General features: G+C 38.7%; 1 protein-coding gene across 2 annotated transcripts in view; it reads left to right on the top strand.

Annotated features, from left to right (window-relative positions):
- The first annotated feature begins 257 nt into the window (after positions 1 to 257).
- The window catches only part of LOC116265529 (glutamate--cysteine ligase, chloroplastic), a 45,454-nt gene continuing 18,178 nt past the window's right edge, over positions 258 to 27,533 (top strand). Inside the window, exons 1-5 of one of the 2 annotated variants that reach the window (XM_031646198.2) lie at positions 258 to 411; positions 1,540 to 1,585; positions 2,521 to 2,878; positions 18,984 to 19,134; positions 19,959 to 20,066. In XM_031646198.2, coding sequence (XP_031502058.1) covers positions 2,529 to 2,878; positions 18,984 to 19,134; positions 19,959 to 20,066 — 609 coding nt within the window. In that variant the 5' untranslated portion in view covers positions 258 to 411; positions 1,540 to 1,585; positions 2,521 to 2,528. Of the gene's footprint in view, positions 412 to 1,111; positions 1,131 to 1,539; positions 1,586 to 2,520; positions 2,879 to 18,983; positions 19,135 to 19,958; positions 20,067 to 27,533 lie in introns of those variants that run through there. The other variant, XM_031646197.2, reaches the window with a different exon arrangement.

Below are 27,533 nucleotides of genomic sequence, written 5' to 3'. Positions count from 1 at the left end.
GAGTCCGAGTTTTAGATATCAGGCCGACCCCGGTCCGACTCATTATAGGGCTGGACCGGGCCGATGCCCACGCTAGATTGAAGACACTTATTTGAGAATTTTCGTAAAATGTTGACCGGTTATTTGTCCATTCCCAATTACGAAGAGGTTGTTTGCTATTTCACCGCGGACTAGGCTGTATCTTGTAAGTTTCTTAGAAAAATACCGTCGGCCTTGGGTTCGGGAATGATTGTGTCAATCTTAGAGCGTTTCCTTTTCCGTGAACAGTAAATGCACCCGCTGGCTTTTCCGAATTTCCCTATAAACGAACGCCGCCTTCCTTCTTGTTTTCATTTCTGGACCATCTCTTTTTCTCTTTCTCTCTCCTTCTCTCGCTCTGTTCCGAGCTTTGCTGGTTCAGGAGAATTTTGAGTAAGTTGTGAAAGATCTCGCGCCTATCCGTGTTTTTGTTGTCTCTTATTCGCCGTTTTGCCCGTGTTAAGTCTTTTCGGATGCTTCTGCTAAGAAATGAGGTTGTGAAACGGGAAGGAATTCGGGGGAGTAGGTTCCTTGCGTCAACTTTTCAGAGGATGTCCCTGGTGCATTCTTTCCGTTTTCTTGTATTAGCAAACGAAGAAAAATGATAGATATTTTTCCTCAGGTTCTTTGCGAAGAATGAAAAATTTGATACTCAAACATGTGTAATTTCACACTTTTATCTCTCTCTGCGATTGTATTGTCTTCTGTAATTTACGCATTATATTAGTTTCTTTTAGGATTTTCATGTATAGGATTCCGAAAGTAAGAGGCAGGAATCCTTTCTTAAATTCCGACTTGGGTGCAAAAAAGTTCCTTTGCGAAAGCTTCTTTCTTTTCTTTTTCCTCTCCTTTTTTTTCCGTATAGATATTTTGTATTTAAATCTTAGAAAATGGACACTGTCGTTCATGCCTTGGCGCCATGCTTTGTCTCGGCGTCCGATGAACGCAATCCCATTAAGGCCATTTTTGCAGTGGAAAAGTTGTCTAGCGCGCAAGGCACAGGACAAAATTATCCTCACTTTTGCATGTCTTTATATGGAGAATTTTTTCATGTGGATGGCTATTGAGCGCTAAAGCACCTATGTTTTTCCTCCGTCGTCTGGAGCGGCATGGTAAAATTCTTTCACATTTTGCAATAGAATTTCTACATTTTCTCCCACTGATAATCTTCGCCTAAATTTCCTGTGCCTCCATGTTGGAAGATTTTTACTCGCAGTATTTTGACGTTTTTCTTTTGGTAGGTCTACCTCATTCGCTATGGGTAGCAAACAAGAACTCTTTTGCTGAAAATTTTAACTATTTATTTCTCTTTCTTTCTTTGATAGAGGAGAAATAAACAACTATTTGGTTATCTTTAGGTCGAATATGTGGCTTCAAACAGCAATTAACTAACTAAAATTACTGTGTTAAGTTGAACAAGTAGTTATTGCATGTTACAAGAACATTAATCTCTTTTCATGTAATTGAACATCTTTTGGAATTGCACTTTGACTTTACAACGGGGTTTTTGTTTTGTTACAGGTGATTTTGTACTTCTTGATATTGGCATCTCCCAGCAGAACTTTTGGTAAATAAATTTTATTTTCTGAAATAGAAAGTTTGTTTACTTGACTCTTCTCCAAAAATCATCCAGAGGACTGTAGGCTTTTTTGTTTGAGCATGACATTGAAAGTCAAAGTTTTTCATAATGCATGCATTCCTTATAAAACCTCTCAGTCGTGTAAAAAAGGAGGACTGCAGCTTGCATCATGTACTGTTGTTTCATCGAGTGAAAAAGGAGGATTTGTTTATTCGATTCTTGTTTTAAGTTCTTAATTCCACTTAATTACCTCATGGTCCCTAAATCTTTAATGTCACCAGCCATTGGATTGTGAGTACCAAATCCTGGAAACTGCCATTTTGTTTCATTGATCGGGTTGATGCAAGAAATCCCATGTACCATATAAATTAGAAGTCAGGACTACTGGATGACATCCTCAAGAAAGTCACCATCGGATTTGATCCCACCACAATCATTTGTTAGTTTTAGACATTTCTATAAATTATGACAAAATCATGAGCATTAGTGGAAGACAGCATATAGGAGCTATTTGGTTTCTTTCAATTCAATTTTCTCTGATGTTCAATTGGTTGTAGTTTTACCTTTTAAATTTAATTCATATGCTAAGACAATTTCTCTTTCCCTGTAGCATATACGTCATTAATCATTTAATTTCACAATAATAACAGAAGATACTAGGTGCTACTTTTATAGCTGCACTATGTACTACCTTTTCGAAGAAGATGTGTCCTCATGTTAATGATGGAATGCTTCCAACTTGTCTATCATATTTGAATGGTATTGACATTCTCTGGATTTGTTGCCTGAATTTTGTCCATATGAAGCCATGTTCAAGTAATGGACATTCATTTATCCTTCCTTTCCTTTTGAGTTTTATCTGCTCAAATCTTTTGTTTGTGAATCCTTTTCCATAATTGCTTCTGTTTTTTTGTGCTTAACAGAAGTCTTCATGGCACTTGTTTCCAATGCATCTTCTCACTACATGTGTTCCGACATTCTACATCAAAGACAGGAAAGGCCTACCTCTTATGACATGGCATATTTGGAAAAATGTGGCATATATAGGGATAAATTCTTCAACACAAAGGATGGTTTAAGAAACTTGTCATGCTCGCTGCGTAGTTCTGAGAAGAAACATGTTACTTCATTATATAGTCTTACAGGTCGAAAACGACTAGACTCTACTATTGTTGCTGCTAGCCCTCCAACAGAGGATGTTGTAGTCGCTGCTGAACCATTAACGAAGGAGGATCTAGTATCTTATCTCTCCTCCGGATGCAAGCCCAAAGAAGAGTGGAGGTAATGATGCATATCTTTGTCTTTCCTTTTCTTGACAATGTTCAGTTATAGAGAAAGTCTATGATTGACAATCTGCCTGATGTAATTTATCACTTTGGTCCTGGTGCTTGTAACCATATTTTGGTTCTGATGTCCTAAGAAGGAGATCAGTAAGAATTTTACACAAGTAACTTGACATGGTTTATCAAAGAGGCTGTGGGTCAAAGACCTGCTTTTGCACGAAGTGCATGTCTTGGATACAGGCATCATGGTCTGATGGATCACGTTTCAATCTGTGAGTCCATTTTGTTTACAAAAGAAAGGCAAATTTCATAATACTAAACAACTTATCATTCATTAGAACATGTCTAATCTTTTGATATTATGCTAAACTAGCCTCTTTTTTTATTATTTGGAGTAAGTTGCCTGCCTGGTGTGAAATTTTAATATTTTTCCCTCTTATCTGCAATAAATTGTCAATTTGTTATTTTGATAAGGAAGAAATACTTTCATGGAATTTTGCATGGTTACTTGACTGTACCACGAGAACAAGTTGATCTAGGAAGGTAGGCATGTTCTCATTACCGAGGTTGAAAAAAAGCTAAAATAGCTAATGCAGTAAGCAAAAAGTTGGCTGGGTTCTGGAAATAGTGGGCAAGTTTTCTGATGGGAAAGAACAACAATAAAAAGTGTGATATGAAAGGCAGTAGAATACTTCGTAGATAAAAAGGAGGGACTTAGCTAAGGATAACATAAGAGTCAAAACCTTTTGATGAAGAAACTGTTGATTGGTAAGCACTAAGCAAGCACTAAGCAGATAGAGTAAAATGTATAGAAAAAGTCAAGTTGTGAATATTTTCTCCATCTTTTGACTGTTGGACATTATTACTATTTATGTCGTAAGGTAAGGATACAAGTGCCGATATGGATTATTTTAAAAAAATTTGTATACAGGGCACTACTGTACATATTGATAATTCTCTCTCTCTCTCTCTCTCTCTATATATATATATATATATATATAGAAAACAAAAAGTAAGATTTTAAACAAACAAAATAACTTATTCATGATCCAAAATTTATAGATTCTGAAGAAGCAACTAATGAACAAAGTATGAAGGTAACAAACATACTAAAAATCCAAAATAAATTAAACTTTGACTGAGTCCAAAAACGGATGGGCATGGTCCTGGGTATGTTAACTGTACCCAGTACGGCTTTTTACCATACCCGGAGCATACCGAGGACTGTACTGGTACCCATACCAGTATTGTACTGGTTCAGTATGGTACTGCTCCATTTGAATATTACCTGTGTGGCTGAGTGACATAAATTACTACATCATAGCATCAAACCAAATTCATATAAATTACTTAAATAGAGATTATTTCAGTATCAAGCCCATATACCAAGCATACTAGCATTTCCTGCCCTTGCGTCATTGGTGTTTCTGTAAGATTTTCCAGAAATTTGTGTCTCCCTGGCCTGAAACAAGAGCGATTGAGTAGAGAAGGTAGAAGCCGATGGAAGAGAAGGTGCAGTTGGTGTGAAAAAACCACACTGCAATCCTTAATCACTGTTATTAAGATAACCTAACCAGATTACAACAGTTTGTACAAAAATATGTAAAAAATTACAAGTATGCCACCGCCTAGTATATTTGGGCGTGTGGATATAAAAGAATTGGATCGGGTCGTCTGGACAGACCCGATCCTGGGTGCACAAACTTAACAGCCCCTCTCAAGTTGTGCATGAGATTTGATCATGCATAACTTGTTCTTCAATTCCCAGAAGTGTTGTCCTGTGAGTCCTTTGGTGAAGAGGTCAGCTACTTGTTCACTGGTGGGTACATAAGTAGGCAAGATCTCGACTTCTTCAACCTTCTGACGGATGAAGTGTTGATCAAACTCTATGTGTTTGGTGCGATTATGTAGAACGGGGTTGAAGACAATTTTTATCGCACTTTGGTTGTCACATAGTAACGATGACTGAACAATAGGAAGGCTGAGTTCTCCAAGCAAATGGCGTAACCATGACGCTTCAGCTGTCCCAGCAGCCATCGCTCTATATTCTGCCTCAGTGCTACATCGAGCAACCACGCGCTGCTTCTTACTACTCCAACAAATGAGATTAGAATCAAGAAAAAGACAGAAACCTGAAACTGATCGTCGAACATCGGGATCTCCTGCCCAGTCTGCGTCGGTATAGGTATAAATGCAATGTTCAAGCTTAACATTGGGGCATCTTGTGTAGACTAGTCCATCTCCAAGAGTAGCTTTGAGATACCGTAAGCTGCTTAGTGGCATCCATATGTCCTTCCGTGGGTGCATGCATAAATTGAGAGATCTGATTTACAACATATACTATGTCTGGGCGTGTAAAAGTGAGGTATTGTAACATACCAACAATGCTGTGATAGAATGTAGGATTGAGATATGCAGCAGTTCCATCGGAGGCAGTCAATTTAGTGTTGAGAACACTAGGAGTAGTTATGGGTTTGCAATTAATCATGCCTGCCCTGTCCAAAATATCAAGAGTATACTTATGCTGCGTAAAAGTCAATCTATCGTTTGTCCTGTCAAGTTCAACACCCAAGAAGTACCGTAATTCGCCGAGATCCTTCATCTTGAATTCTTGCTTCAACATATCTTTAACATAAGATATATGTGAAGAAGAATTCCCAGTGATAACAATATCATCAACATAGATAAGTAACCAAGTGGTAGCTTCCCCGGTATGGTAGATAAATGAAGAGTGATCGAGAGAGTTTCAGAGAAAACCAACTTGTTGTATATGATAAGAAAACCAATCGAACCATGACCTAAAAGCCTGCTTCAACCCATATAGAGACTTGTGTAACTTACATACCCATTTTTGAGGATCATGTGTAGCGTAGCCAGGAGGTTGCTCCATGTATACTTCTTCCTTTAGAATCCCATGAAGGAAGGCATTCTTGACATCCACCAACTGATAGAGAGTCCATCCATATGAGACTGCAAGAGAAATAATTACGCGGATCGTTCCCATCTTGATGACCGGACTGAATGTTTCATCATAATCTTCCCCGTATTGCTGAGTGAAGCCTCGCGCCACAAGGCGAGCTTTATATCGATCAATGCTACCATCAGGCTTATATTTCAGTTTGTAAACCCATTTGGAGCCCACAACATTCTTACCATCTGGACGAGAAACAATCTGCCAAGTCTGACACTCATTCAAAGCTGCCATTTCCTTATTCATAGCTTCAACCCAACATTTTTCCTTACTCGCATGTTGATAACATTTTGGTTCCACCTTTTTGCTGACTTTTGTGACTCTGTCATAAAAAGCTGAAAATCTAAGGAAAAATTGTTATAGCTCACCCATCTATCAATAGGATGCCGTACGCGTTGTGATTTGCGTGGAGCTGCGGTAGGGACTGACCGCCGAGAATACACCAGGCCTGAGAAGCGGCTATCTATAGGTGGATCATTGGGCTGAGAGGATGAAGGCAGGCTTGTCCAAGGAACTATTGACAAATTTTTCGGGCTCATCAGCAACTTGCTCTCTCTGCTCAGGCAACATTTCCGCCCCTTGTCTTAAAATTTCAGCATGTAACCAAGTATCATATACCTCATTTTTATCATTGAGTGTCACAGAAGGCGCCTTTGGATCCTGTAACCTGCTTTCATCAAAAACAACATGCCGTGAAATATGCACACGCCCAGTTTTAGGATTGTAACATCTATAGCCCTTGTAAATTTCTGCATACCCCATAAATCTGCACAAAACAGCACGATTTTGAAATTTGTTTCTTAAGGAAACATCAATATGCACGTAGCACACACATCCAAAAACACACAATTCCTCATAATGTGGCTGTTCCCGATATAATAGAAAGAATGGTGATTTGCCATCAAGCAAAGCCAATGGCAGCCGGTTTATAACATGGACAGCCGTATGAAAAGCCTCGGTTCACAATGTCATAGGTAAATCTGTGTCATGCATCATGCTGAACGCACTTTCAACGATATGCCTATGTTTCCTTTCAGCAATTCCGTTTTGCTGAGGTGTATGCAGGCATGAGATTTGTCTAGTGATCCCATGATTTAGTTAAATTCACCACCACCATCACATTGAAAATGCACAATATCACTGGAGTATTTATTTCGAACAAGGCATGAAATTGAGTGAACAAGCGGAAAACTTCTGATTTGTGTTTCATGAAATGGATCCAAGTATATCGGGAATATGAATCAATAAAAGTGACATAGTATCGACTCTCGGAAGAAGAAAGAATTGGAGCGGGCCCCCAAACATTGGAATATATAGTGTCAAAAACCTTTGAAGCTCTTTTATTGATTAATTGAAAGGGAAGGGCATGACTTTTACATATGTGACAACTCGAGCACATGCTGGACTCACTAACTGAATTCAGACTGGACTTATCTAAGAGCCCGTCTGCAACAAGACTTCGAACAAAAGACTGACTACAGTGAACTAACCGCCGTGCCAAATGGACGACTTATTATACTCTGACATTAACTTCACTAGCACTTGGAAAAGATGAATCTGAAAGGTAAGGTTTTGACATCTTTGGAGCTTCTTCAAGGACATACATATCTCCTTTGCGAGTGCCCTCAGTGAATGTCTTCTTGGTTCGAGCATCCTTGACATAAACAGAAGATGGTGTGAATTCAACAGAGGAATGAGTATCATAAATAAGTTTGAACACTGAGATAATATTTTTCTTGACATTTGGAACAACAAGGACATTCTTTAATGGTATGGAAGAACGACCCATAGATATTTGTGCATTTCCAATGTGCGATATTGTGTGATGGGAACCATCTCCCGTGACAATTGAGCCTTGATATAAATAAGGGAAAACACTAGAGAGATTACCTGTGTCACCAGTAACATGGGCTGCTGCTCCAGAGTCCACATACCATTCTCCTTGCTCATTTTGTTTCAAGTGGAGTTTAGATAGCACTGTCATTAAAAGCTGCTGCACGTTTGCTGAAATATTTGATGTCGCATTTGAGCCGGATGATGATGAAGCTGACCCTGCTGCTGCCTTGTTCTCATGCCTGATCTGGTTATTTTTGTTCTGAGGATTGTGCCAACATTCTGATTTTACATGCCCCCTTTTGTTGCAATAGAAGCAAGTAGGAACCCTTCTAGGTGTGGTAGATGTAGTATTCATGCCTGCTGGTGTTGGGAGAATACCTCTTCCCATTCCTGCCTGAGGAGTCCAAGGACGGGTGCGATTCCCTTGCAATGCGTGTGTCCTTGTAATCAGTATATTGTGACTGCTGGAAGGAATCAAGTTCTATCGCTGTACACGACTAGCTTCGTGCTGAAATAACTTGGCCTTCAGATCTTCAAAGGATGGGAGGACAGGTAGAACTTCCAAAGCTGTGCAAAATATGTCAAAATCTGTTCCCAGTCCACTTAAAGCTTGCTGCACCTTGTCCTTGTCACTGACCAGATGTCCAATGACAGCAAGCTGGTCGCTTACATTTTTTATTTCATTTAAATATTCCAAAACTGTACGCGTCCCGTGCTTGATGTCCTGAAACTACCTTTTTAATTGTAGAAATCGTGCTTCCGATACTTGAGAGTACGTTGTGGCAAGCATAGACCACAACTCTAGGGCTGTTAAATCATCATCAACGCCTCCCACTATTTCCTCTGACAGAGTAGAAGTAATGTTGGCAACAAGAGACTGGTCGTGAGCCAGCCAAACTTCATACTCAGGGTTGTTTTCAGTAAGAGTTTCATACTCAAATCTGAGCCGAAGTCCCAGTAGCTTGATCTGCCACTACAGTCCTCTTCACTTCACGGTCGATGCACTTTGGAGGTGCTGGGGTGGTGCCATCGATATGTCCATAGAGTCGATGGCTCTTAATAAATGGGACTATTTGACGTTTCCAAGTCAAATAGTTGCTGTGATTCAGTTTTTGGGAGATAAGTTGGGAGAGAAAACTGGAGGATAAGAGAGAGGAGTTCGCTGGTTCATGGCTGAATAATGAGAGCAGAAATCGAAGAGGAATAATGGAATGGGTTAGGTATTTTGTGTAATGGTTTGGTTTGGGGTTTGGACAGAATTAGGACAAAGGAGATTAGGATTATGTGATGTAGAAATTAAATGGAACATAATTAGGGCAGATAACACAGAGGTAGAATTTAGGGCAAGTACTGGAATTAGGGCAAATCACGCCAGAAATAGGATTTAGGGCAAATACTGGAATTAGGGCAAACCATGTAAGATTTTCCAGAAATCTGTGTCTCTCCGGCCTGAAACAAGAGTGATTGAGTAGAGAAGGTAGAAGCTGATGGAAGAGAAGGTGCAGTTGGCGTGAAAAAATCACACTGCAATCTTTAATCATTGTTATTAAGATAACCTAATCAGATTACAACAGTTTGTACAAAAATATGTAAAAAATTACAAGTATGCCACCGCCTAGTATATTTGGGCATGTGAATATAAAAGAATTGGATCGGGTCGTCTGGACAGACCCGATCCTGGGCGCACAAACTTAACAGTTTCTACCTTGTCAAACATAAATTTTTCACATGAATGATGAAGGAAAAACACGTAAGCGAGTGTCGAACCCATGAAGACATGCAAGTGCATAATAAGACATATATTTCTCCACTTTCAGCCTGCAATAAGATTAAAGTTGAACCTCTAGAAATAGAATTGCATGAAATTACATTCACTTTTAGAAATGTGGTTTTCTACTTATTATTAATGGTTAAGCAGCTAAAGAGGATATCCATAACTCTTTTAGTGGTAAAGAAGCTTTCAACTGTTTCATACCAACTTTGCAGTTTGCATCTAGGTCTGAAAAGGCAGATATACACTAGATCATGGTTACATTAAGCTTCTACCTTTCTTGGGAAATTCAAGGAAACTGCTTGGGAAGCAGGATATTAGTGCTTATGAAAATTGCTATGATAAATCAGCTTCTAGAAACGTCAGGCTTTTTGTCACACCCCGACTTTTTACCCCCAATTTTTTTTTCTTTTAAATAACACATCGAGGTGCGACGACACAACAATCAAAATGGAGCTTATGCAAATAAAAAAACAATGAAGCGAATAATTTATTTATGTATCAAAATCAGTTCATGCAATATGACTTTACATTTATCAATAACACTCATGAAAAAAATGCTCCCAAAACAAAACAACGATGTCTACACAAAAACAATACATCAGTGGAACAAAACATGACGCGCCGATATGACTATACTCCCAAAATCTCCCTAGTAAGATGCGAATTGATTCATCTGATCAACTTGCTGCCTAGGTCGGCCAAAACCTAAACAAGATAAACAACAGAAGGTTGAGCTTTCGCAGTTTGACGACAAACCAAACAAATCCCTCACCCTAAGATAAGGGTTAAAAAATATGGAGTCTAACATACAAAGAAACATAATCACTATGCTATGTCACATAGGTACGGGTACGGGTTCTGACCATTTTCAAAAAACTTGGGTGCGGGGGTACGGCAGTATATATATATATATATAAACAATAAAAAATACTTAGAAAATATGTATCCAAATAAAGAATATACATCAACATAAACAAATAAATAACATAGAAAATATATATCAACGGCTCTTGCAGCAGTGTGTTTAAGAAACCTATGAAAAACTTTAAACATATGGACAATCAAGCAGCCCCCTAGTCAAATATGAACATCAATCGAATTTTCACATCTAAAGAGTAGAACAAAAGGTAAGGTGAAAAAATTAAATCAAAGTAAAATTAAGCAGTTTGGATCTATAGGTACCCAAGTGTCAAAGTACTTATTTTGGGTACGGGTACGACGACACGGGTACGTGGACCTTACTGAATTACCCATGTAACTTGGTCACTATGATATCATGATGCATACGTGCATTCACATGACTTGTCATTGTAGTTCCTTACATATTTGACAATATGTAGGGATTATTCAATAGTCACAACCAACACATTTGTTATTTACATTCATTTCACTCACATTCATTTCACTCACATTTATTTCATTCACATCATTTCATTCACATTCATTTCAGTTAATTGATAACTTCTGTGAGTGCAAAACATAGACGCACACATACCACGAGCGCCCTACAATCGGGAGACAACTCCTGTGGTGGCTTGAAACAATATGGATTTGTACACACTGCAGCAGTAGAGCAATCCACCAATGATGTGTAAATTCTAAATGGAGTTGCTTAGTCTTTCTTAGGATACCTAGATTGGGAAGGCGGGAGCCCAATAATCCAAGCATGACACACAAGGATATCATAGGGCCATGCAGTGCTTGCGCTCCGAGTAGGCGAGACCAATGGCGAGGGCGGCATGTATCCCAAGTGTATAACCATAACCCACTGGTCTCCAATCAAATTTTTTTTTCTTAATTTATCATCATGAAAGCGCATTCACAATAGGATTGGCTAGCACACGAGGTTGGTGCAACCAAACTCCAAACTGCCTTCATAAGAAGGTCACACATTCAATCAATACTCTTGGCTAGCTAAAACACATTCTATAGGTATCTCTACCGTTAGTACATTCAATCATGTCATTTCACCACAATGTAGACAAAAATCTCATAACAATCACAACAATCTAGCCATGACAATCACTTCATACGAAAACTTAGCCGAACCAGGGAGAGTAGTTTCGATCCGTGATTGTTTCGTAGCTGTCCTAAGCAAAATGCACAATCGGGGTCGAGGAGGTACTCAATTCAATACCCTGCCTAAGCTGTTGTAAGTAGTTATAATTTCTAGCATGCATATGTCATCATGTAACATTTTAAAAACAGTCAATCAATCTCACATATATATTCATATGTCAATAAGCATGTCATGTCACACATCATTCAAAGGAAAAGTCGAAAACACATTCTTGGCAATCCCAAAAGCCCGCACTTGGGGAGTGCAACATAATCCATATTTGGCCCCAGGCAGAGATTTGCCTGTAATGCTGCCATACCTGTCGCGTGTCTTCACGAAAACCAAAGCCACCTCGAGCTCCTGATCCTATCGCTCAGGCTCTGCTCGATGTACTCAATCCACCTGCAAAAATTCAAAACAATAAGTTTTTTGTCTACGTCGCTCTAAATCTATTTAGTTAAGAAATAGGATCATCGAATCGTAAGTTATCAACTCAAGCGCCAATAGATTGCATCGGCCCGTAGAACCTTTCTTCAAGTTTTTCCCCATATTTACGAGGTCATGGAGTGCCTTCTTTCACCTTCCACATGTTTGCACGAGCTTCCCCCCAATTTTAATTCAACATCAATGTTCACCAAATCCTTCAATTGCAAATACACCATTAAATTATTATAAATCTCAATTCACATATCTCACTTGCTAACCCCAAGGGAGACCGGGGTCGCACGATTGGGTTCACTACGCATGAATCTTCTCAAATACAATACTACGTGCATCGTCGATTAATTAGACACCTAATCTAGGCAGTTAATGCCCTATTGAGGCATCACCCTTGGCAATTTTGCTTTCCTATTAGCAATTTGAAGGTGACAGAATACTATTTCACTAGCAGTGCAAAGGTGACAGCAGGCACTCGGTTGAGCATTGAGGGTTTGCGAGAGAGTGAGTGAGCAGTGAGAGTGCATGTGCAAGGGCACCAACAAGAGAAGAGGGGGGGGGGTGTGGTGCGGGGGTAGAGAGAGAGGGAAAGATGGTGAGGGCTGTAAATCAGGCCTGATCTTGAGAATACAAATGCTTCAAGAGATACACTCTTGAAGATCCCAACAACTTCAATAGGTAATACACAACCAAACCTCAAACTTGAGGAGAAGATACCAAATCTATTAATCTCAAGAGAAGAATACACAAGAGAGGCCTAAAAGCCTTAACCAAACAAGGGACAACAGTCCCATATATATAGTACAATGAAAGGGAGAGAAGAAGGAGGAGTTGGCTGTTGGGCCAGCTCCAACGGCTAGAAATCTAGCCGTTGGAAGCTGGTCCAACAGCTAGTTCCCTTTTACAAAAAAGGAAAAGGTAAAAATAGAAAAAGAAAAGAAATAAAAAATACATAAAAACGAAAAGGAAGCAAATAAAATAAAATACATAACACCTATGCATACATAGATATTCATATATACAAATCATATATGAAACATATGTATACTTACATAATGTCTAATATTTAAATTCTAACACCCCCCCTCAAACTTACGGTGTGATCACCGAAAGTTTGCCAAGAAGAAACTGAAAACGTGCTGAAGCAAGTGCTTTGGTGAAGAAATCTCCAAGTTGATATTCGGAAGGGACAAAGGATATATCGATTGTTCGGCTAAGATATTCTTCTCTCACATAGTGACAATCCATTTCAATATGCTTCGTCCTTTCATGAAAAGTATGATTGCTAGCAATGTAGATGGCACTTTTATTGTCGCAGCAGAGCTTGGTTGCTTCATTTAAGTCAATTCCAATGTCATTCAATAAGCTTTTTAACCATACAATCTCCATGGTGGTGGTGGCCATGGCACGATATTCTGCTTCAGTTGATGATAGAGAGACTTTATTTTGTTTTTTGCACCTCCACGAAATAAGAGAGTCACCTAGAAAAACACAAAAACCGGTGGTGGAATGCCTGTTATTAGGATCTCCACCCCAATCAGCATCAGTATAGGCAATCATATTCAAGTTTGATGAGGATGATAGAAAAAGTCCTTTAGTGATTGTGTGTTTGACATATCGAACAATCCTCAATGCGGCTCCCATGTGTACAGAAGTGGGTCTTTGTTGAAACTGACTTATGACATGTACCGCATGTGATATGTCAGGCCTTGTAATGGATAGATATGTGAGAGCTCCAACCAATTGACGAAATGGAGTGGGATTTTCTAGAATTTCTCCATCATCAATCTTCATCTTTACTCCTAAGGCTTCAGGAGTGTCTACCACCTTGTCATCAGTGATACCTGATCTGCTTATAATGTCATTGGCAAACTTCATTTGTGAGAGTAAGTATCCTCTTCTACTATAAGCTACTTCAATACCAAGAAAATATGTTAGTTTACCCAAATCAGTCATTTCAAATTCATTCTTTAGAAAATCTTTTACCTGCATAATTCCGTTGGCATCATTACCTGTAATAATCATATCATCTACATATAAAAGTAACACAATTATACCTATAGCAGTATTTTTAACAAACATAGCAGTGTCAGAATAGCATGATTTAAAACCTTGTTTGAACATAACATTGCTAAACATGTCAAACCAAGCTTTTGGAGCTTGTTTCAAGCCATATAATGCCTTTCTAAGATAAAGAACTTTTCCTTGAGGTAAATCAAGCCCAGGGGGTGAATCCATGTATACCTCTTCATTTAAGTATCCATTCAAAAAAGCATTTTTGACATCCAATTGATATATAGACCATTGTTTAATGGAGGCAATGGCAATAAGAGCTCTAACAGAGGTCATACGAGCAACAGGGGCGAAGGTTTCTTCGTAATCAATCCCATATTCTTGGGCATATCCTTTGGCAACAAGTCTAGCTTTATACCTTTCAAGTGATCCATCACTTCTAGTCTTGACTTTGTAAACCCACCTACATCCTATTGTCCTTTTCCCTATAGGAAGAGACACAATGTCCCAAGTTTTATTGTCTTCAAGGGCTCTAAGTTCATTGTTCATTGCTTCAATCCAATGTGGGTTAGTTTTGGCTTCAAGATAGGATGAAGGTTCAACATGAGAGTGAATAGCTAATAAGCAAGCTCTATGTTTTGGGGAAAAAGACTCATAGGAAACAAATTTTTGAGGTGGATGAGAATCTCTTTGAGATCTTCTAAGAGTAGGTTGAGACTCTTGGATGTTTTGTTGAGACCTTCTCTTATAAACTATAACTTCTCTTGGTGATCCATCACTTCTTGGTGAAGATCTATCAAAAGGAGTATTCTCAACCTCATTTTGAGCATCATTATGTGAAGAAGGCAAAACATCATCATCATTATCAACATCATCATCATTTATCCATAAAAAAGAATAGTCATCTTCATGCTTGGGTTTATTTTCATTAAAGCCATTTTCTTCTTCTAAAAATATCACATTTCTTGAAACATACACCTTATCTTTTTCAATATCATAGCATCTATACCCTTTTTGAGTTTCGGAATAGCCAATAAAGACACATTGAATAGCCCTAGATGAAAGTTTATCATTTTTGTCATTTAAAATGAAACATTTGCAACCAAAGACTTTGAATCTTTTATAAGTTGGCTTCAAGTTAAAAAGTTTTTGAAAAGGTGAAATATTTTCTAAAACTTTAGAGGGCATTCTATTAATCAAGTAAATGGATGTTAAAATTGCTTCAGCCCAAAAATTTTTTGGAACATTTTTTGATATAAGAAGAGCTCTTGTTGTTTCAAGAATATGTCTATGTTTTCTTTCGGCGACTCCATTTTGTTGGGGGGTTTTGGGACAAGACTTTTGGTGTATAACTCCCTTTTCTTTTAGGAATTCTTCAAATTCATTGGAAATGAATTCTCCCCCGGAATCACTTCTAAAAATTTTAAGGTTTGCATCAAATTGAGTTTTGATCATGTTGTAAAAGTTTTTAAAATTCATAAGGACTTCGGATTTGCGTTTAAGAAAGTAAACCCAAGCATATCGAGAGTAATCATCCACAAAAATGACATAATAAAGCAAACCACCTTTAGACATAATAGGAGCGGGACCCCATACATCCGAATGCACTAATTCAAAAGGTGCTTTTGCAACAAAATTTCTATTTCCAAAAGGTAAAGCCTTAATTTTGGCTTTAATACAATCATCACAAGAGATCATTTCTTTACATTTCTCTTCCAAAAAAGGGATACAAGACATTTTTCCTAAACTTGAATGCCCAAGTCTTTGATGCCAAACTTGAATGTCACTCTTCTTGACTATATTGCAAGTAGGGTTGGAAAGATCCAAATAGTCAACATAGTAGAGATCATTTTTCCTAGAACCTTCCCCAATCGTCTTCTTGGAAAGATGGTCCTGTATCAAAAATTTATTTTGTGAGAAGACAATATCGCATCCATGATTTGTTATTTGAGAAACCGACAAGAGATTTAAGTTAAGTTTGGGAATAAATCTAACTTTTGGTATTTTAAAAACTTTTGAATTAAAATTTTGATCAATATTCCCAACACATTTGATTTCAAGAGGAGTTCCATCGGCGGTTTTAACAAATGGACACGATTCTTCCTTAGTGCATTCGGTAAGCAAAGAATTACAAGGGGTCATATGAAATGAAGCTCCGGAATCAAGAATCCAAGAGTACTTACTTGATGATGTAGATGCCACGGTTGCTCCGGAGATTGGAGAAGTCCCTCCTCCTTTGAAAAGCGGTTGAAGAGCATCAATAAGCTTTGGTTGGAGGGCACTTACAAGTTTGTCTAGGTCAAATCGATTGTTTTCTTCATACATTGTCCCAGCCACACTTGTCTTTTTATCAAATCTCCTCAATTTAGGACATCTAAGTTTGGTATGTCCTTCTTCTTGACAATGGAAACATATAATCTTCTTGTTGCCATTATTGCTATGCTCATAGTTTCGATTAAAGTGAGGAGGCCTATAAGTTCTCATATGAGCACCGGGTCTTGAGGTAGCAAGAACACTTTCACTCTTGTCTTTTGAAAAATTGAGTCTATTCTCCTCCATTTGAAGTTCCGCTATGGCTTCGTTCATAGATGGCACTTTATGCCTATGGAGCAAGGAAGTTTTGACTCCATCATATTCCGATCTAAGACCAAGAATAAATTTATAAAATTTCTCCCTTTGGATTTGTTTTTCTCTAACTCCAATGTCTCTTGGATCATACCATTCGGGTTCAAATAGAGCAAGTTCGTCCCATAATTGCTCCATTTCTCCAACATATTCTTTAATGGTCTTGTCTCCTTGTTGGAGACTTGCAATCTTCATTTGAAGATTGCACATGTAGGCCACATCCTTCATAGTGTGGGTTTTCTTGAGGAATTCCCAAGCTTCATGAGCAAAATTATGTTTTGCTATTTGGCCCATGGTTGTAGTATCAACACAAGCAATAATCCAAGTGATAATCTTGTGGTGTCCTATCTTCCACTCTTCCCATTTTCTCTCATATTCATTCATAGCCTTGTCTTTTTCAACTCCATCTAGTTCTTGAGCTTTACCATCTATGGTCTTGGTGAGGACTAATTGAGGTTCACTTTTTGACCCATCAACGAGTCCCCATAGGCCTTTACTTCTAATAAAATGTTCCATAGTTTTTGCCCAAGAAACATAATTTGATGAAGTTAATTTGGGAAGAGGAGTAGAAGAAGTTCTTTCATCCATAATGTGTACCTTGTAAAAGAGACGTTGAGGTAGTGCTAGGATGAAAAACAGCCACACAAAAATGAAGCTTTCGACGCGTCAAGGACTGCCACAATCTTCACCACCAAGGGAGCTTTATCCCGTCACAAATATCACCAAAAGAGGCCAGCAAAATAACAGCACCTTCTTGTGTCAAATTTCAGCCAACAATATATCGAACACTTGGAGTGCTTCACAGCTCCAAGGAAAGAGTAATAATTGGATCTTCCAAGCTTGAAAGACAGCAACACAAAGAGCCAAAACGAGGCTCTGATACCATGTAAATCAGGCCTGATCTTGAGAATACAAATGCTTCAAGAGATACACTCTTGAAGATCCCAACAACTTCAATAGGTAATACACAACCAAACCTCAAACTTGAGGAGAAGATACCAAATCTATTAATCTCAAGAGAAGAATACACAAGAGAGGCCTAAAAGCCTTAACCAAACAAGGGACAACAGTCCCATATATATAGTACAATGAAAGGGAGAGAAGAAGGAGGAGTTGGCTGTTGGGCCAGCTCCAACGGCTAGAAATCTAGCCGTTGGAAGCTGGTCCAACAGCTAGTTCCCTTTTACAAAAAAGGAAAAGGTAAAAATAGAAAAAGAAAAGAAATAAAAAATACATAAAAACGAAAAGGAAGCAAATAAAATAAAATACATAACACCTATGCATACATAGATATTCATATATACAAATCATATATGAAACATATGTATACTTACATAATGTCTAATATTTAAATTCTAACAAGGGCGAGAGAGATTGAGAGCATGTGGACAATGATAGGGAGAGAAGAGAGACTAGGAGGGAGACAGCAGGAGGGATCAAACAAAAGGGGAAGTGAACAAGAGAGAGGTCAAGAGGACGAGAGAGAGCTAGAGAGGCTATGGATTGAGAGAATGAGAGGGAACCAGGGAGAGGGTGAGCAGGCGAGTGTGAGAGAACTCGGCTGAGTGAGGTGAGAGGGAGAGAGAGAGAACGAAAACAGGGAGAGGGGGGGGGAGCGGTTACCTGAACCGCCACGCCGCGCCTCCATCTTCGTCACCCTTAGTTCCTCTTCCTCCTCTGCTACTTCTTCTTCTTCTTCCTCTTCGTTTCTGCCTCCTCCCCTTTCAGATTCTTTCTTCTGTTTCTTTCAGAACTCTCGAGGGGCCCTTGCAGTCGGGCTCCCCTCTCTTCACACGGGTGGCAATACAGGTCTGGATCTGGAACCTAATCCAGATCTGCCCTGCGCATAAGAAAATGTCGCATGTTACACTTTTGACATGATCACTAAAGTTTCCCAGGAAACACTTTCATGGCTTGTGCCTTTTATGGAAATACCACCGTGCCGAATAGGTTTTAGATAGAGCAAAGAATAATCTATAAATTGTGTATTTTCTGCAATTTTCTAATTTTGCATAATTGTGTTCTACTAACTTCTAGTTTCATGGTTTATTTGTACATATGAATCTCTTACCCGTTATCTATTGGCTCTGCTTCCTCTATCTCTTCTTGATTCTGCTTTCTTCTTTGGAAATGTTGGTTCAGTTCATCATAATACAGGAAGATTCAGGTTACCATGCACTCAGTTTATTATGTTTCTGAAATGCTATCTTGAAGTTCATCTTATGCAATCCTTTAAGACCATTATTCTGAAATGACTACTAAGGTTCTCCTGATAAAAAACCAATGAGCTTTTTATGTAGATGTTGCATATTGAAGAATGATGCTCTCCTCAATCGCCCCCTGCCCCTTCTTCTCTCTTTCAGTTAACACATGATCTTGTGCTGCAGGATAGGAACTGAGCATGAGAAGTTTGGTTTTGAATTTGAAACTCTCCGTCCAATGAGATACGACCAAATTGCAAACTTACTCGAGGGCATCGCTGAAAGGTTTGACTGGGAGAAGGTTATGGAAGGTGATAAGATCATTGGCCTTAAACAGGTGCACCTGGATTATTGCTAATGAGAAAATTTAGTAAATTTTTACAAATTCTCTACTGTCTTGTTCCTTCTTTGGTGTTTTTCTTATTGCAGCTTTAACATCGATTACTCTGAGTGGAATTTACCCCCTATCTTCCTGTCCCATGTGGATCCTATAATAGGATCTCTGCACTTTATGATAGTTGTTACCATCAGCTGTGAGTAGCTAGATTTTATAAACTCTCAGCTATTTTTATCTTAGACTTTCATTTGTTGAAATTCTTTTTTCAAAATGACTGTTTACTTTCCAGTTTTATTGGCTTATCCTAGTGGTCTTGTACAGAAGGTTGTTGGGGGGAAAACTTGGTGGACCTTCTAGTGTCGTCATTTTGTAATTTTGATGACTACATCTGCTAACATGTTTTCAACTTAATGGTATACAACCTATGTCACGTGAAGACTTACTATAAGCATGAAGCGTGCATGTCCTACCTTTGGAAACACTGAGGGTTACACTAACACTCTTTGACACTTCTGAATGGTTATGTGTGTTTTTGACAATGATACACACACATCTCATCTGACACCATGTAAAGTGTTGGATACAGACAAATTAACGTCCATTAAACATAATTTATGACCTTATATAGTGCATTGTATTTTCAAAATTCTCAATGATCACATTGAACTTCTAGTGTGGAAGATTCGTTTGTAGATTGTATCTTTGAGGTCTTATGAATGCGGTTTGTATGCAAATATTCTGCAATATATATAAGTCAACTGGAAGAAATCACTCTGATTTACCAAAGGAAAAGCCTCAGCTCACCTGGTGTTATTATTGAACAGGGAAAACAAAGCATTTCATTGGAACCTGGTGGGCAGTTTGAACTTAGTGGTGCACCTCTTGAGACTCTCCATCAAACATGTGCTGAAGTTAACTCTCATCTTTACCAGGTTGGTCTTATTAGATTTCTCATTCTTTTTGTGGTTGACTCCCAAATCCCATCCATATTTTCCTGTATCCTTGGTAGTTAAAAAATATCCCTATCCCTGTAATTATCTGAATTTTAGATCCGGTTAATAATATTGGCAAAATATTCTGACATGTTTAAGAATTCATAAGGAAACATAAGCTACGGCAGTGTCAACACTGCTTTTGCAATTTGGAAGAAGTTATACACTTTCTCTTCCCTCTCTCTCTCTCTCTGTCTCTGTCTCTGTATATATATACATGTATGTATGTTATATGTATGTAAAACAACATTTAGGTCATGTTTGAGTGGTGGGAGTGAGGTCTCCATGACATGCCATCTAAGCCAGCCTATCTGTGACTGGGCAGTGATATGTCCTAAAAAATTCTATTGTCCCCAAGGGTGCAGGTGTGTATGTTACTGTGTGTAACGTATGTATGTACGTTATATATATATATATATATATATATATATATATATATATATGGTTAATAAATTGGTACTTGTAAAACAACATTTAGGTCATGTTTGAGAGACGGGAATGAGGTCTCCATGAGACCCATCTAAGCCTCTGTGATTTACCATTGGTATGTCCTTAAAATTTCTGTTCTCCCGGAGGTGCTACAGAAATAATGGAGAAAACATGCTGAAGCATGTCATATGTTTGTCTCAGCAAGGGTGTGTTTGAGGTGGAAATGTGAACTTTGAGATGCTCCGTCTAACCTTGCAAATACACCCATAAGTTCACAGTACTAGTTCTTATCAACTTTTCTGAAAGAATAACACATATTGTGAGCCCCTTGATTTTATTAATTTGGATTGGTTCACTGTCACGTTCTCCAGAAAAATCCAACTTCTGGAGAAACAAATCCTAGGAAAAACTGGTCAATAGATTAGATTGATATTAGTGACTATGGTCCCCTCCTAACTGGAATTGTTCATATCGTGAATGTTAGAAGGTTGATAGCCAAGTTGTTGAAGCATGTTTTTTGATACTGATCAGCAAGACTTTCCAAGCACACGTGTATAGTACCAGTATTTTCAAGTTTCAGAAACCATGGAAGTTGAGGTGAGCAGGTACATGTAAAAGAATGGAATCTTGCAGTTATTGGAAAACATAATTGGAGTTCACTTGTAGAGCAAGGATAGGTATGTTACATAGGTATGGGTACGGGTGCATACATGGGTGTGGCTATCCAGATTGATGTCCGAGCTTACTCATAAAGGCCGTCAGATCCATCGTGATGGCTGATTGACAAAAAAAAAAAAAAAGAACAAGGAGAAAAGCGTGATGGACATTTTCATCATTTATTATTAGCTCACATCTTTTTCTTGTTCTTCTTTCAACTGTCCATCACGATGGATCAGACAACCTTCATGAGTTAGAGTCACCATTTTCTCTCTCTCTCTCTCTCTCTCTCTCTATATATATATATATATATATATATATATATATATATATATATATATACACACACACACACACACACACATAATCATAGTCACAAAAAACGTGTCTTTTTCAAAAAGAAAAAATGCAAAAAAATACGATAAATTAAATTACCATTTAAAACTTAAAGATACACATTTTTTTGAAGAAAACGTTATAAACGAAAAAGGTGCGTTTTTAACTCGTTTTTCGCATTTTTTCACTTTTTTTCATTTTTATATTTTTTTAATGTCAAACAGTTTTTTTTTTCATTTTCTATTTTTTATTTGTTGCAAATCTATTTATCTTTTGATGTTTGTGTTATTAGTTTCTCAATTATTTTACTTTCCCCTCATTTTTAGTTTTTTTTTTTATTTTTAAAAATTTACCATATTTTCCCATTTTTTTCCTTTTTTCAAGCTTGCCGTATTATACCCAAGAAAAACCTTGGCGTTTAAAACTTCGAAACGTTATTTGTGACTATGTGTACTGTTCGTCTTTTTTAATAAATGGATTAAAGCCTTCTTGCGGATTTACATTCCTTCTTCTAGAGATTAGATTTAGTTTTTTATTTTTTTTGTCTCTTGTATTAGATTATATTTAATGAGTAATGTTAAACTTCTTCTATTGATTTTGCATATCAATGAAGTCAACAATTAATTTTTGATAGTGCAAGTTGATTATACTTGTTATATTACTATCCTCCACATTTCAAATATTAATAATAGTTAAACAAAATAACTTGACATATGAACTTAACTAAAAAATTTTTTTTTAAAAAAAAGAAATTGATCGCCTTTTTTGCCTAGGCACACTGACAACATAGCTAGTGAGCATCCTCACGCAAGGTGGTACTGTTTCTTAGACAAACCACTAATAGGATGGAGTTGCACACGAAAACAGTATGGAATCAAGCATGCAAAAGGCTCGTTGCCTTGCTACTGGAGAGGAAGAAAGTAATGGCCAAGGAGGGAGAGATGAAGATGGAATACCTATTACTATAGTGTGTCGCGAAAGGCTCGCTGCCTTGCTAGAGTTTTGCTGGAGATCGCCAGAGAAACACAGGGACAACTTTCGCTTTGTGGTCCTTTAGAGAGAAATAGAGGGTTCAATAATGTTGGGGATGGGTCTTGAAACTCTTGAACCTTCATATATGTGAAGGAAAATAAAGAAAAAACCCCAAAATTTTGATAGATTTAGGATCAGCCAATTTTGACCGATTGAAAATGGACAGATTTGTCCATAGGTGTGTTGACCACAACTGGCAAAACCAAATTCGTGTCTTGACCGTGTCCAAGTCTGCACCTGTGTTCGTACCCGTAAAGTTGTTCATGAGTTGAGTTCGAGCTGAGTTAGGCCAGCTTGAACTCAGCTCTACTGTCTTGGGTGACAATTCGAGCTCGAGTTCACTAGCTCGAGATTAAGAAGCTCGAACTTGGCTCGCTTAAGCTCAAGTGGAGCCCAGTCTCTCAGGTCGGCTGAAGCTTGAGCTGCTTACAAATAAAATTAATTTTCAACATGAATGCCACCCAACAAAATTGAATTCACGACCTCCTGTTTGGTAGCCGCTTGGGAATGCCATTGAAGCAATCTTTCGTTCGTGATGTATTCATGTAACATTTTATACATATTCCCATTGAACGAGTTTAATCGAGTGGAAGCGAGCTGAGCTTGCCTCGCTTGATTGGGTCCATATTCAAACTCAAACTTGACTCGTTTATTAAACGAGTCGTGCTCGAGCCGAGTTTAAGCGGCGAGTACGAGTCGAGCCCGAGTTGGCTCGATCCATTGAAAACCTTTATGTACATGTGTTGGGTTGTATCAACATGGGTAAGTCAGCCAAAAGTGTCAGTGTCTCTTCGAATCTGTTCAATGTCAGACTCAGTCAATACACCGAAGGTTGAATCTGTCCAATCTTTTACTCAAGTTAATTTTGAAAAAGTTCAAAGCATCCAAAATTAGTATTTTCTTTTATTTTTTTAATCTTTACCAAGTCTGTTAGTGTTGTTATTGTAAGAACATTATCTGATTTGGCACTTATAATCTTATTTTTAGTCTGTTTAAGACTTATTTTTATTAGATTTTGTTTATGTCACCTATTAGTGTTGTTTTGTCATATGAATTGGAAGTTATGAACTGATTGGACAGTTGGGACTTATAATCTGATTTTGAAGTCTGATCATCTATGGTTTTTATCAGATTTTATCAAGTTTACGGTTAGTGTTTTTGTGTTTCAGGTGCATAGGTCATGTTGTTGATCTATTTTAAACTTTTTACAACTCAATATATATATGTGTGTGTATGTATAGGAAAATTGAAATCAGCCTGTTACCTCTGTGGCCAGATGATTATTTTTTTAATTACATCACTAAGAACTATCACTAAAAACCGTTGCAAAAGGTGCATTTCATTGCTAAATTAATAAAGTAAAATACAGAAAAAATAAAAATATCAGGAAAAATAGAGAAAATTGATAAAAAAAAATCAAGAAAAATGTATTTCACATTAGAAAACTCATCGCACATAAAGAACATTCATGGTTCATCATTCATAAGTCATAATATATCGACACATTAAAAAATGAGAAATTAAAGATCCAAGACAACATAATAAACATTTATCCTATGTCATATGGGTATTCCTTACGGGTACGACATAGGTATGGGTATGCCTGTGGGTACACCCCGGGTACGGTCAAAGCAGTATCGGGTACAGTTAACGTAACCAGGTTCGTATCCATCCTTTTTTGGACTCGGTTAGCATTGAACAAGTGCATTCTGTCTAAAAATCAGGGTTTTTTTTAAAAAAAAATTTTAGTATGTTTGTTACTTTCATACTGTAGAAACACACACCAAGATGGAGAGAAAGAGAAGGAACACACAATATACGTGGAAAACCTCAAAGAGAGGTGAAAAACCACGGAGAAGCTCTAACCTAGGTGCACAACCGCAACCCTAGGAGAGAGAAAATGTTATTCCACTTAATTCAACACTTACACATAAGTGACAATATATAGAGGGAGAGAGGAGAAGCCGCCTAGGGTACCGAGCCCGCCTCGGTACCCGCGCCCCATAGAACCGGGTCCAGATATGGTCCCGGTCCCCACAACAACATATTCTAACACTCCCCCACAAGCTTGGCATACATGTCAAACATGCCAAGCTTGCTAACATTCTTTTCGAATGAAGAAGTACAAAGCCCTTTAGTTAGGACGTCTGCAACTTGATCTTCAGACTTCATATATGGCAGAATCAGCTCCTTTGAGTCAATGCGTTCCCGGATAAAGTGACGGTCAATCTCCACATGTTTGGTCCTGTCATGTAGAACTGGATTATTGGCAAGATTAATCGCAGACTTGTTGTCACAGTACATCTTCATTTTATCTTCCAGTTCCACACCAATATCAGTCAAAAGGATCTTCAGCCACAGCATCTCTGTAACTCCCATTGCAACAGCCCTGTACTCAGCCTCAGCACTAGACCTCGAACACACTTCTTGCCTCTTGCTTCTCCAAACAACTAGGTTACCTCCAAGAAAGATACAATACCCTGTAGTGGACCTCCTTGTGTCAGTGCAACCTGCCCAATCTGCATCTGAGTAGCCCTCAATAGTAAGTTTGTCTTGTCGAGTATACAGCAGTCCTTTTCCTGGGTCATTCTTTAGATATCCCAACACTCTTTCTGCACTCTTCCAGTGACAATCCGTGGGAGCATGCATAAATTGACTTAGCACATTTACCGCATACGTGATATCAGGGCGAGTTAGAGTAAGATAGATAAGTTTACCTACTAGCCTCTGATATCGCCCTTTTCCTTCCTCATCCAGAATAGTGCCTGTCTTGATACTTATCTTAGTCCCCGATTCCATAGGAGTAAGATAGGGCCTACAACCAAGTTTACCTGTCTCCTTTAGTAAGTCAAGAGTGTACTTCCTTTGATTCATAACCAGCCCTGTCTCTGATCGAGCAATCTCTATCCCCAGAAAGTATCTCAGTTTACCCAGATCCTTGAGGTCGAATTCTTTAGCTAATCTCTCCTTCATCTTCCTGTTTTCTTCCTCATCACAGTCAGTGACAATCATATCATCAACGTAGACAAGGAGAAGACTCACCAGACCATCTCTCTGCTTTATGAATAGGGTATGATCTCCATTTCCTTGCTTGTACCCAGTAGACTTCATAACGATCCTTAGTCTCTCAAACCAAGCTCTCGGCGACTGCTTCAAGCCATACAAAGCTTTCTTGAGGTGACAACATTTTCCCTCTTGAACATACCCGGGAGGCATGCTCATATAGACTTCTTCCTCCAGATGACCGTTCAAAAATGCATTTTTAACATCAAGCTGGTCCATGCGCCACTTCCTGTGCACAGCAAGAGCAAGAATAACCCTCACGGTCTTCAACTTTGCAACAGGGGCAAAGGTCTCAAGATAGTCAATCCCATACTTCTGGCTGAACCCCTTTGCAACCAGACGAGCTTTATATCGATCTACAGTGCCATCAGGTTTATACTTCACGTTGTACACCCACTTAGAGCCAACTAAGTGTGTCCCTTTAGGGATATCAACCACTTCCCATGTTTTGTTCTTAGCTAACGCACCCATCTCCTCCATCATAGCATGTAACCACTTGGGATCATCCTTAGCATCATCCACCGACCTGGGAATAACAACTTTGGATAAGGTTGTGATAAAACATTTGTAATTTGTACTGAGCTTAGCATAAGAAACAAATCTCTGAATAGGGTGAGAAGTACATGACCTGGTGCCTTTGCGCAAAGCAATGGGGAGCTCTCCATTCGATGGACTTGGGTCATCCAGGGAGATCACGGGATTGGGATTGGTTCTATCCTCATCACCAACATCTTCCACTGTAGCTTTCTCCTTTCTGACATAAACCTGGCCAAACAAGTGATCCCTGGCAACAGTGGGCTGAGCATCCACCGTGACCCCTTCCATATAACTGCCCTTCTCATTACTGACCGTGACTGTGTCAATCACACTGGGACTAACCTTGTAGTCCAAAAACTCCATAAACTGAATCAGCTGATTAGAGGAATACTCTTCCCCTTTGTGCCCAATACACTCCCCCTGAAGAGGATTCACCGGAAAATACGACTCATGTTCATGAAATGTGACATCCCTCGAAACATACACTTTGGAAGTAGTGGGATCCACACATTTGTACCCCTTCTGAGTGGAAGAGTACCCCAAGAAAACTCCTTTAATAGACCGGGGATCAAGCTTTTTGAGAGTAGGGCTATGATTATGCACAAAACAACTGCACCCAAAGACACGAGGAGTAAGAGGCCACGGATTCTGAGTGGGCCACAGGGTAGAATAAGGAGACTGACCATCCAACACCCTAGTAGGCATACGGTTAATGAGGTGTGCACTAGTGAGAAGTGCATCACCCCAGTACCGCTTCGGGACATGGCGTTGGAACATAATGGCCCGGGTAACATTCAAAAGGTGACGATTTTTACGTTCAGCTATACAATTTTGAGGAGGGGTATAACTACAAGAGGTTTCATGAACAATACCCTTGCCTTTCAAGAAATCATCAAGGGATTGAGAGACATATTCCCTAGCATTGTCCGTACGGAAAGCTTGAACAGTTGTATGGAATTGAGTCTCAACAAAGGCAACAAAGTTTTTCACAACTGCTGGAACCTGACTACGGTCTCGCAATAAGTACACAAACGTACATCTAGAGTAATCATCAATAAGCGTCAAAAAATAGTGACAACCACCACACGTGGGTACTCCAGAAGGACCCCAAACATCGGAATGAACTAAGGCAAACGGATGAGTGGTTTTATTCAATGAGATAGGGTATGAAGCCCTGACATGTTTAGCCAATTGACACACTTCACAAGCGAAGGAGTCAATGGAAACAGAAGCAAACAAATGAGGAAACAACTTCTTTATTAACTGAAATGGGAGATGTCCAAGATGCTCGTGCCATCGCAGAACAGTAGATCTATCATTCACACCAGACAAGTGACCACTCGTGGCAGAAAT

Source organism: Nymphaea colorata, chromosome 12, assembly GCF_008831285.2.
Source record: "Nymphaea colorata isolate Beijing-Zhang1983 chromosome 12, ASM883128v2, whole genome shotgun sequence".
NCBI lineage: Eukaryota > Viridiplantae > Streptophyta > Magnoliopsida > Nymphaeales > Nymphaeaceae > Nymphaea > Nymphaea colorata.
Note: the sequence above shows the minus strand (reverse complement) of the source record. Positions and strands in the feature narration are given on the sequence as shown.